General features: G+C 37.6%; 1 protein-coding gene across 1 annotated transcript in view; it reads right to left on the bottom strand.

Moving 5' to 3' along the window:
• The window catches only part of LOC145999637 (sorting nexin-29-like), a 76,521-nt gene extending 58,581 nt beyond the window's left edge, over positions 1-17,940 (bottom strand). The window contains exons 1-5 of the mRNA XM_083136734.1: positions 17,723-17,940; positions 9,187-9,428; positions 7,845-7,906; positions 2,037-2,282; positions 844-987 (exon numbers count right to left, since the gene is read on the bottom strand). Of these exons, the coding sequence (XP_082992860.1) occupies positions 844-987; positions 2,037-2,282; positions 7,845-7,906; positions 9,187-9,419 (685 nt within the window). The 5' untranslated portion in view covers positions 9,420-9,428; positions 17,723-17,940. The remainder of the gene's footprint in view (positions 1-843; positions 988-2,036; positions 2,283-7,844; positions 7,907-9,186; positions 9,429-17,722) is intronic.
• Between the last annotated feature and the right edge of the window lie 2,248 nt (positions 17,941-20,188).

The raw sequence follows: 20,188 nt of genomic DNA, 5'->3' as shown, positions 1-20,188 counted from the left end.
CTTCTGCATTCACCATAAACAAGGATCATTTCAATTTATTCTTATATTGATTGAATACCCCAAACTCCACTGACTACAATCACTGACTACTGAGAGCACGAGCACAATGCTTCTAGGCCACAGTATCCCTCATCACACACTTGCCAGCCACTGCAATTGCGAGACACAATCAACACGTTGTGCTTACAGCGCCATCTATCTATCACGAATGGAACAAACTGTGTCGGACAAAACCTACGTATTTTCGAATGTCGAATTCAAATTTGCAATAAAAAATAGGGGTTCCCTTTTAACATTTCAAGGTTGCCCCTGCAACTGTTTCTTGTTGAATGTGTTATAGTTCTTGTACTATAAAGGTTCAATGCATAAAGTGGACTTGCCCCCACAATACTATTATGGTTTCGTACGGAATATTTCTTTGTTCGATGCATATTTCTCGTGATATTTCGATTTGTCAAGTTACATGGGACATTCATGGTGGTTGCGGTAAACGCGGTTTAAAATTACTTACGTGAAATTTAAAAGATTTCGTAATTACGCGTTGCACAATTTAATGGTTCAATCCTATTAAACGCCGTACCCTTTTGTGAATGAAGACAGTGGATCTTCGAAATTAATAGGATTGAACCATTAAATTGTGCAACGCGGAATTACGAAATCTTTTAAATTTCACGTAAGTACATGGGACATATGTTGCCAAAATATCATGACAATACATCATCTAGAATCTACATGATATCGCCTGCACAATATTTTTTCAATATTGAGATATATCGTCTGGACAATATATCGCCCAACACCAGTGAATGCACATGTCAACCTCTGGGCTACACATAATCTTACCAGGGACAGCTGCTGGAATGACTGGTTCGGAACGTGTCAAACCATGATGGCTGGTTATCAAAGGCTCGCTGTTTTCACTGTGTCCTTGGCTTTGGTTCAATTCTGGATTATCAATGCTGATGGCAAAGAGAATAGACCCAAGACCTGAAAGAAACAAGGCAAATATTATTAGTGCATATCTGAACACTAGGCAGTCATCTATACATGAGAAAAATATCTAAACTTCCCACTCAAAGTTCAGAAGACAAATCACATTCATAAATATACTGTATTATAGGGCTCAGCTGACACCACTTGGAACAATACCACTGTTTATACACCTCCCAATCCCCACAGCTAATGATACCAACGTTTGAAAATTGGAAACAATTAAAAGTTGTTCAAAATAGTGATTAATATTAATATTTAAGTATTTCACTGCAATTATATGCACCAATTTACCAATGTTTTCGTTCAAAATATTTACAAAATTCAGTGGACTCTTTTTAATTTGAACTCAAAGAGGACAAGAAGGAAGTTCAAATTATCCAAAATCCGAAGTAACAAAAACATGTATCACACTGGGAATTAAATCTTAAACTACAAATAACAAGAATCCGTGGTGCAACAGCCCATGAGGGCCAGGGCCTACCTACCAACTGCTGGCCTCACTCCCACCTGCCGAGTGGAAGATCACCCAACCAGTTACAGGTTGACGTGTAGTCAGCATGACGGACCCCCAGTCGTCATCGTATGTTTCCATGACCGGGTTATGATAGTCATTCGTACCTCCCCAATTTTCTTGCGATGGTGGGTGGTCACCGGTCCCATACACAGGCCGTAATCCCAGCAGAAAAGTTGTTATGCTACCCCAAGGAGACTCGCACCAGCATGCGTCCTGTAGCTGGAGCCCAAAGCATAATGCCTTAGACTGCACGGCCACAGTGTGGCACTCAAGCTCAGAACTGCTCCCACAAAAGGCAAGAACGCTACCCGTTTGGCTACATGGGAAACCACTGTTGAAATATACATTGATATATTATGGGCCCAGTGGAGGAAGTGATTACCCCATCCCAAAATATCTGAAACTAACATTAATTCATCAATTGAAGTAAATTAGATCTAAAGACAAGAATCAAACCAAAGACACAAGCATTAACCACTAGGCTATCAACAAAGCATACAATTCACATATTTTGAAGAAAGGCACTCACCAGCTGCCATGGTGGGAAGCATACTACTCCTTTCCTCATCCATGAAGAATGCCCAATCCTCATAGAAAATAGAAATGTGGGCTGGGTTACCCACAAGACAATGGAAATATCGCTCCAAGGAGCGTTCATTTAGAGCAGAGCGAAGCCATGCTCTTCCTCGGCCAACATCCGTCCACACATTCTTCAGTAGAAGGTATCTCTCATATTCATGTCGCGTAAGATGTTCACGGACATAATGCCAAAATACTATAAGAAAAAAGCTATGATTACAAACAAGTCAACTTAATATTAAAATTATAACAGGCAGAGCAAATAAGAATAGCCAAGCCAACATTTGATTTTGATTTTTTGATTTTAAAATTTTGGGTGTGTCAGCACTAAGGCTATTTTGCACCCGTCACATTATACGGGGTCCAGCCCCTTATCGTTACACATAACAACTCTAACGTTGCAGAACTAAATTCATAAAATATGAAAACCTTCTGACTTTCGTTAAAAGCTGAGGCTGTAAAGGAGCACTCAGCACAAATAAGGACAAAACACAGGACAACACAAACAAAAATATACTGGCCATGGGGCCAGTCGCCAGAGCCTCGTTAGTCTGCAGTCCAGGGTGTACTACGTGGAAGTGAGGTTGACTATTGGGTGTACTATGTGGAAGTGAGGTTGACTATTGGGTGCACTATGTGGAAGGAGCACCCCTTACACCCTGCCATGCCAACATGTCTGTGAATCAATATGATCTAGGTTTCCACTAATTTTGCCAAAGAAAGTCCCTGATGCATTACACGTATCCAAATAAATTTGCAGACCATACTATAACATGTTCCCTTAAAAGTACTGAGGGTTCCTATTAATACTTTAAATAAAAGTGATGTTTCAAGTCAATTTTCATGGAATTTCAAATCCATTCTATGCTGCTCCAAAATGTTGTTAACTAACTAGGTTTTAATTCAAGGGAATAAAAATTATTGAATATTGGTGAAAATACAACTAAAAATAAATTATAAAACATTTTTACACAAAATCTCCTACCAATAGGCTCATCGAACAGAACAAAGTTTATTTTCATTCTCAAATCCAGTACAGTATGAAAAAACTTTGATTTTCTGACATCTCCTGTATGTATTTTCAAAAATTCTGGGATTTTTCCAGGTCACTCTGAAACATGTGTAGGGAAAAATACACTGCCTAGCTACTTTCATGTTCATTAGCCCTTCACATGTTCCAGAGTCACACTGTTTATACACACATAAGCAGTGTTTTCATATGATTTTTTTTTTTGTAATTTCTCATTTCTTTTTAAACTTTCATCACAATAATAATATATTCATGATGGATGCGGTAAACGTGGTTTAAGAATTTCTCACGTCAAATTTTGTATTTCCGCGTTGCACAATTTAATGGTTATTTCCGATTAATTTCGAAGACACACTGTCTTCATTCACTAAGGGTACGGCATCTGTAGCTGAGAAAGGGGGTTGCCCATCGCTAGGCCTCCTGTCTGGTGGAAGAAACTGTCTTCGAACTGGAAATAGTTGTGGGTGAGGCAGGCTTGTAGGAGGTTGCAGATTTCATCTGTTACAAATGGGGGTGTGCAATTGCTGTGGAGCCATATTCTGGTAGAGTCAAGTGCAAGGCTGATTGGAATGGAGGAGTACATATCAACTACGTCTATGCTGGCTAGCTTACAGTTGTTGGCTTTGACGAAGGAGGTGACATTTGTTTTGCTTCAAGGCTGTTTAGTTTGTCATTGTGCATAGAAGATACAAAAGATATGCCGATGACACCTTAGTCATTTAAAAACAGGAGAAGACTTAAACCATCTCCTAACTGCCCTCAACAACATACATCCTAACATAAAATTCACCGTTGAAAGGGAAGAAAATGGCCGGCTCAATTTTCTCGACCTAAGCATCCGACGACACCAAGACAAATTCATCACGTCCGGGTGCAGGAACCAGGTTTGGGCACACGGTACATCCATACAAAATCCAACCCCGCCCCAAAAAAGCTGGAGTATGGATGAACATCTACAGAAGAGCCTTCACACATAGCTACACAGAAGACAAGCTCCATTATGAAATAGAATGTGTAACTGAAATAGGACTAAACAACGGTTAAACCGAACGTCAGCCCATGTGGTGTGCAAAAACAGAAGCCCAGTTCAGACACCCACGAGACAGAGATAAACCGAACCAAAATCCCAAATCCAAATGGATCACTTTTCCATACCACCCCACCACTTCAGGCAAATTATCCAAGGCCCTTAAACCCTTCAACATCCGACTGGCATATAAACCTGTATCCCAAATCAGAAGAGCATTACCCAACTTCAAGAGATACTACTACATACCCAAACTTGCATCCCTGGTGTCTATAAGGCCACATGCCAATGCCACAACACATTGACAGAACAATCCAAACTGTTCAAGAATGGATTGATGAACACGTAAAAGAGGCCAATAAAGACACACCAAAATCACGCCTTTCTCAACATCTCCACTCCACACACCCACCAATTCCTCCACGTCCATACTTCACCCAACCAGCTCTGTCATAGAAAACACAGTCAAAGAAAACAATGCTATCGTCCAGCAGAAACCAGCGCTGAACCTGGACAATGGACAGGCACACCAGACTTGGCATCCCATCCTCCAAAAGATCCCAGACCAGAACAAGAAAAGATGCAGTGCACATGCTCGACCCCCTCCAGCCATGCCAGGAACAGAAACTGCAACACACTGAGCAGCACGACCCAGCAGACAACTCAGCTTCCCAAAAAACACCCGGCAGCACACACGTAACAACAGAAAGCACAGCAGACAACGCAAGCCAGAACACACACGCCAGTGCTGCCAAACAGGAGAAAATTCAACTATTGCTGCCTGGGAACAAACAAAGCAGTGATGCGGTACCATGCCCACTCCAGACACCGTACCCTTAGTGAATGAAGACAGTCTGACTTCAAAATTAATTGGAAATAACCATTAAATTGTGCAACGTGGAAATAAAAAATTTCACATAACAATAATAATATTTCATAAACATTTCCTGTCTACATCACTTAGAGTTTAAATTTATTGTATTTATTACATAGCACAATATAAGTTATATATTTTGTATTGCACTCCACCTTGTAGTTCCATCATGCTATACTGAAGAGAAAGTACAAGCAATTTAGGTTCATTTTCATTGGCAGATTGATCTGTGATCACTGCTCAATGGCTCAATATAACTATTGGCAGATTGATCTGTGATCACTGCTCAATGGCTCAATATAACTATCTTCTGAGCCTTTTTAATCAAACGTTCTGCCCATGCTTTCTCTTTCCTGATAATTTGATTCAGCAAGGCATACTTGGATCTTCCATTTTTCATTCATGCTGAATGTCAAGTGTTGAGACCAGCCAACACTGCTCTCTGGACTGGAGAACCTTGCTTCTTTCCAAGTAGCTCTTCAATTGTTGTGGCAATTTTTTGAGTTTCCACTATGAATCAAATCCATGACCACTCGCCTGAGAGGCAAGAGTGCTGTTTCACCATGGAGGAATTCATTACATTTTTTCTGCCTTTCTAAACCTGAACAATTAGGATCCACCTGTACACTTGTTTAGATTCACTTTATGCTCATATAGGCTAATTGGGACTGGGCCTACAGTTTAAAGTTGCATCCGAAGTACTGTACAATGTGTATCCACCAGGGATCAAACCCAGGATTTCTTGATTACAAGGTGATATACCGTATTGGCCCGAATATAAGCTGCACATTTTATCCAAATTTCAATTATCAAAAATTAGGATGAGTCTTATATTCGCGATCTTAAAAAAATTACGACATTTTGTTAAATCATATGCTGATTTCTCATTTGAAATAACAATAATGCAACAATAGCACTGTAGAAACTGGCCGCATTGTAGATCCCATAATGTTATCCAACAATACAGGGTTTGAGAGAACCCAACCCACCTGGCAAGTGGGTTTAATCTTTTCTTTGGAGGTTTAATCATTTTTTTTTTCGGGTTTAATGGGTTTTGTCAAGCTTTTATACATAAAATGTGAATACATGTAATATAATTCACATTTGTAATTGCCGCTCAACCTACCCACTGCACTTCTCCGCCCGGTACACCAACTAGCACACCACAACAAACTGCTAAATCATCGTAATGTTTATTTTTTATCCTTTATTCTTTTATGATTTTCTGCTTACCTCTGTTAATTGATTGATTGATTGAGTTGGTGTTTTTAAGTCCACTTTATGCACAGAAAGGCTAATTGGGACTGGACCTACAGTTTAAAGTGGGATCCGAACCACCATGTGCCTCCACCGGGTATCGAACCTGGGACCCCTTGATTACAAGGCAACAACGCTAACACTGCGCCATCGGGGAGGCTCTGCTTAAATCTGTGGATAGCAAGTTTGTATGTTTGAATTGATATTAGCAGATGATGTATCAATAATGGATATATAAGATACATTACGACTTTTGTCAGAAGCATCAAGAGATCAATTGCAGGTGTGTACTATTGTCTTCAGTCACAAGCATAATAAAATAGCGATAGTATATATAGTATTCACCGATAGTAGTTCAGTGACTTTTATTTATTAGAATATATTTCATATGGGGACTGAAAGCAACATATTTTCATTTGCGTAGCTTTCTTCATTTAACAATTCACGCTAGCGCCTCAATGATGGTAGTTACAGAGAAACTGACTTCAGATCTGAGTTCAGTGACTTTTATTTACAGCTTTACTTACAGCTTACATCTACAGCTTAATATAGGCCTATGTAATTTCTTAATAAATTTTAAATGTTTGTATTGGTGTACATATTTCGTTCTACTTCATATCAATATTACAAGTGTTGCACATTTTAGATAGCAAAATTAATCTCGAGTTATAATGACAGTCGTGATCCCATTCTAAGAATTTAAAATGCAATCTTCATTAGTATACACCTCTATGACATTCCTTCATTTCAGAAATCATTGAAATAGCAAAGTTAATGATAAAACCCACTGGGTTTTAAAATGTGTTTTTTTTTCAAGTGTGCCCTGCAATAATAGCATTGTAGTTTGTAACTGGAACAATGGCATTGTTATTTCTAACTGGGCATTGTAAAAACCGTCTGCATTCTTGATAACGTACTCTTTGATTTTATTAAGATTCTGTTTGTTCTTCTCTAAGCTTATACAGGTATTCATTTCTACTGAAGTGGATCTACAGGTTTGTCGCCAATATAAACGATCATGTGGAGAAGAAAGAATCATAAAGCCTGGGAATATGGCCGGTAGTTAACAGAAAGCTACATTTGAAGCAGGTATAACACAATTGTAACTTTAATTTTTCAATAATGATCCTGTATTTTGTATGTACTGTATTTATGATAAAATAAAATATGTACCTACATAATTATATTTCTCTGAATGTGCCGGTAAACGGTTACCGGTATTTTCTTTTCTTCCCTAGGTTTATATTTGGGTATCATCTTTTGTTTTCTATTCGGTCCTTCAAATTTTAGGGTGTGACTTATATTCAGGCCAATACGGTAATTGCTAGTATGCCATCAGAGAGGTTCACCTTATAATTGCTTCACTACAATTTGGGTTCATCAACTGGAATTGAAACCGACCAGTTATCATATTAACCTGTAAATCATGAAATTTATTATTTAAAAGAGTCGAAACAAAATGCAATTCCCTCATCTTTAAAATTAGTGTCTTGCTACCAGTTTTGGAAACAAAGGGGTAAAAAAGGTGTATATTTAGGCAGCAAGACAAAAGAGTTAATAGAAAACTCACCTGGAGGACCTTGTGAATTTCTGCTCAGGTGTAGACTGCTGGATACAATCTCTGTCACCTGTCTGAATAAGCAATTAGCTGTCAAAATCCCAATACAAGAGAACTTTTGTTTCACATTGTACTTAAATTCAACTGATGCATAATGTTTAATAGGTGACTGATACCACATCAAATCACCCAGGGTATGACACCCACCGATTCAAATTTTAATGAAATTCTGTGTATTTATTAATACTACCAAAGTATGAACATTTTTATTCTGTACACCTTAGTTACCAAGAAATTTTGCACAGATTGGTCATTACCAAAGCCATTGTGGTAGTAGCGTGAAATGATTAACAAAAAAACATATATATCAATATAAATTCAAAATATCACTTTGAGACTTCTGTCTTAAGTTCATAGATATGTATGGAAATAACACAATGAACCTTTCTGGGTATTATTGTTTTCATTGCATTAAAGTTTAAATGCTTGTGAATGCATATAATTTGCATTGACTAACAAAAATTATTAACATCTGTAGCCCATATGCTTCAGAGTTGAATGAAGTCCAATTTTACATTTTAAAGTGTCACACACATAACACAACTTTGTTAATACTTTGTATGCATCATACCACACAGTACTTCATAATTCTATGAAATCAGATCACTAAGAATATTTTAATCTAATCACATGTCTAGAACCTTACATTTTAATGTGTGAATGCCACATATGTAACACTGGAATGCCCCTCTTACAAAAAAAAAAAAAATATATATTAGATTAAGCAGACATATGAGATTTCTTCCTTAAGGCTCCGCTGGACCTTTGGCATGCAAATGGGCAAATTTTTTTCAAATTTTCCTCTCCATTCGAAAAACTTCTTGGATATTTCAAAATATGAAACATTACGTCAGCTTAGAATTCCTTCTAGAGCATTGACGTGAATTTTCGTGTAGTTTTCTTTCACTGTTGTCTAGATATTATCAATAGTTTTGTGATTACATAAGTCTATTAAACTATTGATAATATCTAGACAACAGTGAAAGAAAACTACATGAAAATTCACGTCAATGCTCTAGAAGGAATTCTAAGCTAACGTAATGTTTCATATTTTGAAATATCCAAAAAGTTTTTCGAATGGAGAGGAAAATTTGAAAAAATTTGCCCATTTGCATGCCAAAGGTCCAGCCGAGGCTTAACGTATGGGATCACATACGTTACTTTTCCTCTTGCTTTGTAGCAAATTTTATGTTGCATAAAACATACAAATTTATAGATTAAAAAGTTCAATGTAGCTCCTGAGGGTGTGCAGTCAGTCAAGGGTCCTTAAATATCAGTACACGTTAAGAATTACCTTAGTGCCGATCCATTTTTGCTCAGAGGGCGAGATCGTAAGCCATGCTGCAGGACAGCTTCCAACTGTGAGCAGAGCACAGCAATTCTTGTGTCCGACTCAGTGGCAAGCTCAGCTCTGCCTCCAAAGCGTATCTGGCATTGCTTCACTGCATCCAGAAGACATGTTAGTAGCTGCTGCCTCTCCTCAGCACATGACTTCTCCGAGTCTGCTCCCGTAACAAGGGCCATCATTACAGAAAACTAAAACACAAATGCAACAGTTACTTCTAAAAAGTTTTCACAATTTTGTATTGTGTGTTAAACCGTCAATTTTATAAGCTATGTGTAGAAACCTTGATTTTTTTTCTCAAATGTGATAAGGTCGAAAAATGATAATCGGTTAATTTCTGCAAAAATGTGAATAAGTATGTGCAATGACATGGTCTAAACACATGCATTTGAAGTAACAAAAAAGCAAATTGTGCCTTTCTTGTAAATTACAACATATTTTGTGCTTAAAAACGAAAAATAACATGAAAATTCAACGTTTCATGTGTTCTAAGCTTAAGAAAATAAATTGTACAACATTGACACATGTAAAATGCACACATTTTCCAAAATTGTATCCCCCCCCCCCCAGGAAAAAATAAACAAGGTGTGATTTAAGATTGAATAATTCTGACAGCTTCATGAGCAGACATCCGTGGCAGAGTGGTTAGCACATCATGCTATGATGCCAAGGGTCCCGGGTAGGAATCCTGGCCCGGGCATGAATGTTTGTGAGTGTTCCTTCATCAATTTCATTATATCATCATGCATCTCCATCTTCGCAAATTATCCACAAGTGGCACAAAAAACTAAGTAAAATAAAGCCATCAATCATGAAACTATGTATAAATAGATGCTTCCCATGATTTTTAACCTACAATCTCAACATTTTGCAACACAGAAGAAAACAGAAGGGTTCTGGTGGGAGATTGAGCCATAACATCGGTATTTGCTGCACAAGAAATGAAAAATAATTTAAAACTTATGAATCATGAGCAGGCGTATGTCATGACTTATAAATTAAAATACTATGGTAGACTTAAAAAAACAAAACCAGTGAACATATAACGGGAGGTCTATAATTTAAATATATACATGGGTTAGAAATTTAATAGTGGCAACACTGATGTATATACACCATGAAATGGAATTAGTGCTTCTCACTTATAGCACATGTTAGTTTGATACCTAAGCTACCTCCCAGTAAATGGACTCTTCCTTCCAACACTAGGCGCATACGCAGTGATGAGAGGAATAGACAGTGGTCAGAAGTAGCGCTGCTACAGTAGCTAGCTACAAAATTTGTAGCGGTAGCTGTAGCGACGCTACATTTTGAAAATTGTAGTTGTAGCGGTAGCAAAGCTACAAAATTCCTATAGTTGTAGCAAAAATTTCGCTACAGCTACATTTTTCTCAGCATTTTGAGGTAAATTTTGTATGTGGCAACAGTGTTATAAAAAATCGACAATAACCCTTAATTTTGCAGGAGGTTCATAAAGACAAAGTCTATTACATGAAAATACAGATTATCTAGATTGTAGATTATAGATATCTGCATGTTATTTAATTAGTATCTGAATAATTCAGATATGGAGATAACTAACTGACATATATGAATATATTCCAGGTAAGAGCTACGTTTTTTTGAGCTGCATCGCTATTTTGGGGAGAAACATGCCTCGTTTGCTGCACCGCTGGAAAAAGTGCCTCGCTTGCATCACTCCCGGAACAAATCCTGTGGATATCCATCGTGTAAGAGACACCAAAATATCATTAATTGCTGTGTAAAACACAACTTGCAGTGCAAAAACGAGCGATGGATTTTCCACTGCACTGACAAAGGAATAGTGCCAGCAATAAATGGCTCAGTACGTTATGAGCATTGATCATTGTCAGTATTGTTACAAGAATGATTGAGTTTCTGGAATTACAATTATTTTTGCGATAATCTTTGTTCACAAATTTTAAAATTACAATATGTTTAGAACACTCGGGTTTACACGACAGTTTCCTCAATATATTGTATCATATTGTAAAACGTATGTACGAGTTATTGACTTTCCTGCAGAAACGACAATTTTCTTTAGTTAATATACTTCAAATTTATGTATTTTTCCTACTTTTGCATCACTTTTCTGTAACTTTTGCTAATCATGACATCATCATCATTATCCTTCGCAGTTTCCTGTCTCTGACTGGGTTGGCATAGAAGTCAAGCCTCTCCATTATTTCCTGGTCTTCCACCACTCATCTCTTTCCACGGTGTTCCAATCTTGTCCTCTTCTCCTAACACTCTCCACTATCTGCTCTTTCCACCAACATCTTGGCCTCCCCCTTGGCCTTATTCCCACTCCTTGTGCATTATAATCTCTTACTGGTAGTCTTTCTGCATCCATCCTCTTCATGTGCCTGAACCTTCTCATCTGTGCCCGATCTATCCTGTCCTGAAGCTTCACCACACTCACTGTCTGATATCCTCATTCCTTATTCTATCCCTTCTAGTCTTCTCCCATAGACTTCTTAAAAAATTTGATCTCCACTGCCTGCATCTTTTTTTTTTTTTGTCTCTCTATGTCACGTAATTATTAGCACATACTATGTGTTATATATTACCTTCTTGTATTTCATAGGTACATTCCTGTTCCATATTAATCTTCGAACGCTTTGATATAGTCCACCACCCATTTGTCCTCTTCTGTTTACCTCCTCATATATTCTTCAACTTTTCTCAATCATGACAATGAGGATGAATGGTTTATTTAATTATTCTCTTATCTATAGTCGCTTTCTGACACTTTCGGCTAATTGCGAGAACGAAGGAGAATGATGAGCAGTGTGGAGAATGGAGGAGGATCCGATCCTCCTAACTTGGCGTCTTTCCTAGTTTTTGTTTTGAGTCCATTTTATGCATAGATAAGCTGATCAAGACTGGATCCGAGCCACTATGTGCCTCCGCTGGGTATCGAACCTGGAGCCCTTTTGTAAACGAAGGGCCCCAGGTACTTTTCATTCAAATTGCTGCCTTCATATCAGTCTATTAAAAAATGAAATATTTTTTCTAAAGAAAAATATGTTGATGTGAAAATAAATACGCAATCCTACCAAATTTCATTTGTGTATAGTTGTAATCATTAATTTGGGTAACACCCTAATTGCAATATTCATATATCAAATTTGAATTGAAATGCCATTTGCATAGGTATGTTATTCTCAAAAAGTATAGTAAAAATAAGTAACTGAAGTAACACTGCTATCAAAATTATCGAATGACGGGAATCATGATAATAAATAACAATCTATTTACCAGTAGTAGGGGATTTTTTTAATATCCACATCGTTGTTTTTAAGTTTTTTTTATGCAGAAGTAGCGCAAAAGTAGCGAGTAGTGAACACGAGTAGCGCAGCGAGCTACTTTTTGGTAAATGTAGCTGTAGCTGTAGCGAAGCTACATTTTGGAAGAGTTGCTGTAGCTGTTTTGGTTTGAGTTGGTGTTTTAAGTCCACTTTATGCACAGTAACGCTAATCGGGACTGGACCTACAGTTTAAAGTGGGATCCGAACCACTTGTGCCTCCACCGGGTATCAAACCTGGGACCCCTTGATTACAAGGCAATGACGCTATCACTGTGCCATGGGGGAGGCCCTGCTGTAGCTGTAGCGAAGCTACTTTTAAAATGTAGCGTTCCGATCACTGGGAATAGAGTATCATTGAAGTTGGTGGTTTAAAGTTGTGTAGTCAGAACCCCACTAATGTGAAAGTTCTGAAGATTCTCGACGTACCTCCAGGACAGACAGTCAATGCATAGTATTACAACAACTTATTAACTTGTCTGTGGTATTACTGTTCATTTATGGAACATAACCTGCAACCTGCGTTGCTAAAGAAGAAGGGACACTTTCTGCTGAATCCTTCCATCATTTTGCAGGACAAAGCTAGGGTGCATGTAGCGCAACCTGTGGCTGATTTGTTAGATCGATGGGACTGGCAGATGCTCTACCAGCCCCTGTGATTTTGATTTGATCCCTAAGATGAAGCTTCCGAACTGTTCCAGATATTCTTTAGGCAATAGACTGCTCCATTTAAAACATAAACAGAACTGCTACAGAAATACTATGACTTCCACATCGCCTGCAACGGGTTGTACACAGTGCTGGTAACTACATCAAAGGGCTGTAAAAATTTCACAGAGGTATCTCTTTCGTATCATTTGTAAATTAACAGTTGCCACTATTACATTTCCAACCGACGTATATATATTGTTGAATGTCTAATTCAAGTTAATTTACCCCATGCCCATCGGAATTTACAAATCACAACAGGGGTGCAGTAACATTTTTCATTTGGTGGCTACAAAATTCAAGTTCCACACACACATACGCTTATGTATATAGGGTGTAATTGTAATGGCACCCATGGACCACAGAAACGTATACAGGGCATCAAAAGAAACAACTTTTCTTAGTAACATTTTTCTCGATATGTCGTATCAGCACTACAATCATTCAAAGAAGCCCGTTTTGCCGCCTGAATGCTGGCAACCCAACACAACATTTGATCGTATTTCAGACGTCATATCCTGTCGTGAAGTGATGCTCGCCAGGAACACACATATTTTGCAAAAAATGACGTACCTACAATCAGCCACATCATGTACCATAAAACAAAGTGAGGAAATACATTCTGTAACCGAACAGAAAGTGAACCAACGATATGAAAAATGTTTGAAATACAATATATTCAAAATGAAGTGGTAATATCAAATTTTGTCTCAGCCTATGTCAAATATTTGCAAATCTCGTTGCCAAGTTAGCATCTACAGTTTAGTCTATACGCTTAGTCCTTCTGATACTCATTGTCTGTGACACACTGAACAGTTGACAAAATAGAAATGAAAGAACTCAAAATTCCAAAGGTAAGTAACACGTAATGTAATGTATTTTCACATTATACGGCAAGGGACAAAAATGGTTGCTGATTGATTACTGCTTATTGATTAGGTTGTTACTGTTGTTACTGGTTTTACGTGTTTTAACAACCGTTATCAGCACCACAATGTATGTATCAGGATTCTTCATTGCAACACTGCTGTGCACTGTTTCGCTGCAGGAAATGACGTCACATTTGCGATCAATGTTGGGTTGGGTTGCCAGCATTCAGGCAGTAAAACGGACTTTTTTGAACGAATGTAGTGCCGAAATGACGCACCAACAAGAAAAATGTTACGTTTTAATGTTAATTTAATTTTAACAAAATTTCATGGTCTCTCTACCGTCCTTGGTGTCTGTGATGTGTCACTCGCATTTGATTTTGTCCGTTATTGGTAGGTGCAGAAAATTGGCGAAGCCTACAACTTTCTGACATTCCATTAAAATGCAAAAGTAGTCACTTATTTCTCCAACTTTTCATTGTAATTGTGTAGCAGAACATCAAATAGCCATATCCCTAAATTGTCAGAATTAGGCAGAGGTATATTTAGTTGTTCACTTTTGAATGTTAGACAACTTGATAACAAATTTTGTCAAATGATTTTCTGTTAAAAATTAGCTCAGTACAAACTCACTTATTTTGATGTAAAATGTATTTCCTGAACAAAAAATTCATTTTCAAACTTTACCATATAGTTTCAAGAAAATATAACTAATATTTTATAGTGGAAGTGTATAGTTTCTGAAAATTCTATTCGAAAGTGAAGCTCAGTGCTATTCTTCTGAAGCATATTTCTATCTCATAATCCAATCCATTACTTTAGCACTGTGTACCCCCCCCCCCCCCCCGCGAGAATCAGATGATTAATTTCCAAAAACCAAACTTTATCATAATCAACCATTTTACACTCATTTCATGTCCTTAGAAAAGTTTTCTTTGAGACACTGCCATTGAGGAGGTTTGAGAGTGTGAACGATCCCTTTTACAGCATATTTTTGCTGTAGACTTTGGTGATTATCATGTTCGCTGAGATCAGCTCATGTATGATTCCATTAATATTATAATTGTCAGCTCTTTAATTATTTAGTTCTGATTAATTTCTTTGAAGAAATTTTATCATTCTAACTTCCAGGGTTAATTGTGAAAATACTGATCATTGTCCCGTTTTTGAGAGCTGATAGCTGAAATCAATTAATAGAAGGGTCCTTTTGTTTTATTAAAATTGTCAAATTTGGTTTCTTTATCTTTTAAACATTTATTATTACACTTGTAATGGCAATTGTTTGGTTTGATGTTTTAAGTCCACTTTATGCACAGTAAGGCTAATCGGGACTGGACCTACAGTTTAAAGTGGGATCCGAACCACTTGTGCCTCCACCGGGTATCGAACCCGGGACCCCTTGATTACAAGGCAATGACGCTACCACTGCGCCATGGGGAGGCCCCGTAATGGCAATTGTGTAACCGACATGTTCCTATGTGTGTTCTATATTTTCACAGTGATTTCTAGGTGTCAGTCATTAATAAATATCTGGATGATACCATATCCTCATATTTGTACTCTTTACGGTAACAGTCTCGTACATCGGAGACACATTTCTTCAATTTTACACAATAAACTACTTACGGAAATGAGTTTCTCCAAGGTTTACAACGTTCATCAAGGTATTTTCTTTCAATTCAATTCAATGGTCTTTATTCTTGGGCAAGGTTCAGCAAATGCTGATCTACCACCTTTCATCGTGGAATATATTTAACGGGGAAATCATGTATTTTTCAAGAGAAATCTCTCACCGACCGACGCACAATTGCCATTGCTTTCATTTGCTTGCCCTATGACAACCGGATGCTGCGTACGTTTTATGAAGTAAGCCCCTGTCAGTGTTTCAAACCCCCCCCCCTTTTTTTTACTATGTTTGCCTAACGTAACCAAACGTAACCTAACCTTATCGAAAATGGTTCGTGGGGCTCTCCGTGAATGGAACCACTACAGTAGTCAAGATTTGCCCGCCATATTCTGTTATGGAAGAAAAAAAGGAGTCAAAGAAATTACTATGTGAAAAATTGTGGGTTTTTCGTGTAAAAAGCATAATGGCACCTTGAACTATGTTCCGCAATACACAATTGGTAAGTACGAACCATGTGAAACACAAAATATCCAATTTTAATGTGTCTCCGATCTATGAAACAGTTGCCGATGAAATGATTGTCTCATTCCACCTAAAGCACTCTCATATTGCTCCCTAAATAAGGAAGGTTTGAGACATTATGCAAGCCTCCAATTACACAAATTATGCTCAAATACTAATGGCACTACAGCGCAACATTTTGTATCAGTATATCCAATAAATTATCACATGAAATATTTTTTTTTATGCCTTTAAAGTCAAGTTGTAAAATAGCATTTTCCAAAAAGTGTCTCAAAGCTTCCCAGTCTCCCCTACAGCCCGTTCCTGCACCACTGAATCCCAATAAAGGAACTATTCATAAAAAGGGCTATATCCCTGAAAATAAAAGTACTATAAAAGAGAGGGAATTTGCAAATTCATCCTTATCACCACTTATTGATTGATTGAATTAGTTTATTTTACTTCACGTTTTGTGCCTCTTGGCTAATTTGCGAAGATGGGGATGAGTGATGAAATTGATGAATGGACATTCACAAACAACCCAGCCCGACCGGGATTCGAATCCGGGACCCTTGGCATTGCAGCGCGATGTGCTAACCACCCGGCCACAGGTTCGGGCTTATCACCACTTATGGACAAGTGGAAAAGTATTAATATATATCTTAGATAATGTTGTTGCATGTATCCAAGGGATTGCAAGATATAATATATCTGTTGTGTCCTACTTGTATGTAATGTTTCAAGTGTCCTGCACATTCTTCCCGAATGTACCCATTTTGGTACCTCAGATAGAGTTTAAGTGTCCCGCACATTCTTCCCAAATGTACAGATTTCATTACCTCAGATAGAGTTTAAAATTTCCAAACACTTTGTCATTATGTTTGGAGACGATGACATTCTTTTCTTCATGTTTTCAGTTTTTTTTAGAAGAGCAGGCCCCTTCCGCTGTTTTTAAGGTTTTTTAAAAGATATCCTTACCTTTTTAATGTGTTGTGTTTCTCCTATGCAGTCCCATTTACAATCTGCATTTTTAACCTTTTCAAAAGGGCTTTTTATTATTATTATTTTTTTAATTTTGAGGTAAGGGTTTTAGATAAGGGGATCTTCCCTGCATAAATTGAAGGATGCAAAATGGCCTAAAGTGCCGACGCACCCCAAAAAATTTAATTCAATCAATCAAAATATAACTATATCCGAATGTAATAATAATTGAAAAATTAAAAACATACCATCTTTTCAGAAAAAAAAACAACTCCTAAGCAAATGTTGGCTGGATGCACAACGTTTCGAATCCAACTTAAAAGAGGCACTAAACAAGTAGTATTTGCCTGTAAATATTCATCAACACACCTTGTAAACAAGACGACGTAACACAACTTCTTTCAGGAAGAAGCGATAATATATTACACTACAAACAGCTTACGAAATGCCCTTCAGGATGACAGAACTTACCAATTAGATTACAGAGTCCTTGGATACCCACATGATAATATGTTAAAAAATAAAAGTTGGAGCTGTCTTCATCTTGAAATCGAAAAACTAAAATAACATATGCTTTACTAATCGATAAAACATTTTCCACGCATTTACACAAAAAAATACATTACAAAACCTTTTAAGTCAAAAAACATAACTTTCGCTTCTTGTCTGCCTTCCTGAAACGGAAAGTGATGGTGATAATGTGATAATCTATAAAACGTTTTTCTTACTTCGTACGGAAATAAATCCAGGGGGTGCGGAAAGGAAATGTCAAATGGTAGAGATGGGATCGGGAAGGGAAAATCTCGAATTCTATGTATTTCCCAAAGTATTTGCATTAGGGGGTATCGAAAAAAGCAAATTTTTTATGATGCTTTTGGGGTAGAGCGGAAAAGTTGCCTCTATACATAAGTAACTTCTGTTCAAAATATCACCACCCTACGATAATGTCTTCTGTTCTGGCAAGGGACGTGAAATTTCAAAAATTTAGTAAAATCGGCAATTTTTTTTTTTGAAATTTTTTTTCAAATTTCACAGCACTTTGCGGTAGTGTGCAAAAGTTGCACCTATGTATGGTTAATTACAGTGCAAAATTTGGCGCCCCACGGACAATATGTTCTGCTCTGGCAAGGAGCCTGAAATTACCCAAAAATCGACAAATACACTGTTTTTTTCATTATTTAACTAACATTTATTAAACATAAACCAGAATTGTCATACACTCGCATACTATTAGATATAAGAATTAAGTATTCAAAATTAAAAGTACGAAAATGTGTGTTTTGTAGGTAATAATAATGTAAAATATGTGTCTTTAGGTTTTGTACTGTCTCTTGCACCTAAATTCAGGCATGGCCTTTCTCGATTTCAGAGTGCAGCGAATAAATCCATCCCGTTTTTTATGACCACACACTTTCTTTGAGGCCTCCGTAACCAATTTTACTGTTCTTTCCACAGCTTGTGTGTGGCATGGGAACTTTGTAAAAGTCCAGTTAATTGGTATTGGTTCTTTCAACATACTTTTCAAATCTTCTGTAGCAGGGTTGGCATGTTTAAAACAAAAGTGTTTAACACACTTTGTTTTAAACGTTTAAAACACACGGCTTTGTTTTTTTACAAATGTTTTAAACGTTTAAAACAATGTGTTTTAAACATGTTTTTTTTAGAAGTGTTTAAAACACATTTTGGTACTTGATATTTTATAGTCTGTGATATTTTTTTCGTTTGGCAACCCTGTCTTTTCATTGGGCCCGTTCCGAAAGTTGCACGAGTTTAACGCGTTAAACGAGTTACGGTAACTGACCGTTCCATAAGTGCTTCCGTGCGTTTCGTGAGTTTCATTATGCTGTCCCAAAAGTCGCATTCCGTGCGTTTCGTGCAAGAACGAGATTCACCAAACGCACGGGCCAGGATGCTGGTTTGTTCCGTGAAAATCGTCTGCTCCTTGCAGACAAAGCGCGTGCTGATGGATTCAAACTGCACTAGTTCGGAAAATGTATTATAATTTTAACAGATAGCGATATGAAGCAACATGCACAAGATAAGTATGCCTTGAGCGTTCTTAGAATGTGATTAAAATGAGTAACAGTGGCCATAATAGAGTTTATTTTTGCCATAAGGACATTCCTTCCGCTGACGCCATGCGGAAACTTTCTCTATACAAAACGCTGCGCCTGCGCTTTCGCCTAGAGTGTCCCATAAGTCCGTAAAATAACTGGTTTCACCAGATTCACGAGCCCAGTTATTTTCGTTGAATGCGTTCGTTTCGTTAAGACTTTCGGAACGCACCCAGTGTCAATTAATCCGTGCTTTACTGTAGATACAGTGCCTTGAATAACGTAGTGTGGATAACGACCCAAGAAACTGGTTCCCCGAGACGATGACAAGTAGATGGCAGTGCGATCGACCCAGGTGCTTAGTAAGTTTTTGGAATATATTGTGTAGATTTGTTTCTCCAGAAAGGCGGTAAGTGAATTGATGGAAACAGTTATATTTGTGGAGTGATTTGCAGTCACGAAATGGCATTAATTTGGAAAGAAAAGTAAAATAAAATTAATAAATAAATAGCATGCGTAACACAAGAAGAGACATCGCAATGTGATTCTGGACGTCAGGTCTTGGACTGTGTATTAGAGTTTATTATTCTATGTTATTAGAATATAAATAGTATCCTGAGAGATATTTCATACCGAGGCGACAAACCACAAGTGCCGCTTGAAAGCGAGCAGTCCGAAATCAATGCAGCCTTTCGAACCGTAGGGACACAAGCTCTGACTGCGCCGTTTCCTCAAGGAGATTTTACACCAAAGCGACACGCGACAAACGATACGAGGATTTCACACCAAAGCGACACGGGTCATTCGGTCCAAGACAACTTTCATACCGAAGCAGGGTTGGCATGTTTAAAACAAAAGTGTTTAAAACACTTTGTTTTAAACG

The sequence above is a fragment of the Lepisma saccharinum genome, chromosome 15 (assembly GCF_977018435.1).
Source record: "Lepisma saccharinum chromosome 15, izLepSacc3.1, whole genome shotgun sequence".
Classification (NCBI taxonomy): domain Eukaryota; kingdom Metazoa; phylum Arthropoda; class Insecta; order Zygentoma; family Lepismatidae; genus Lepisma; species Lepisma saccharinum.
The sequence above is the reverse complement of the archived record's forward strand: the minus strand, read 5'-3'. Positions and strand labels throughout refer to the sequence as shown.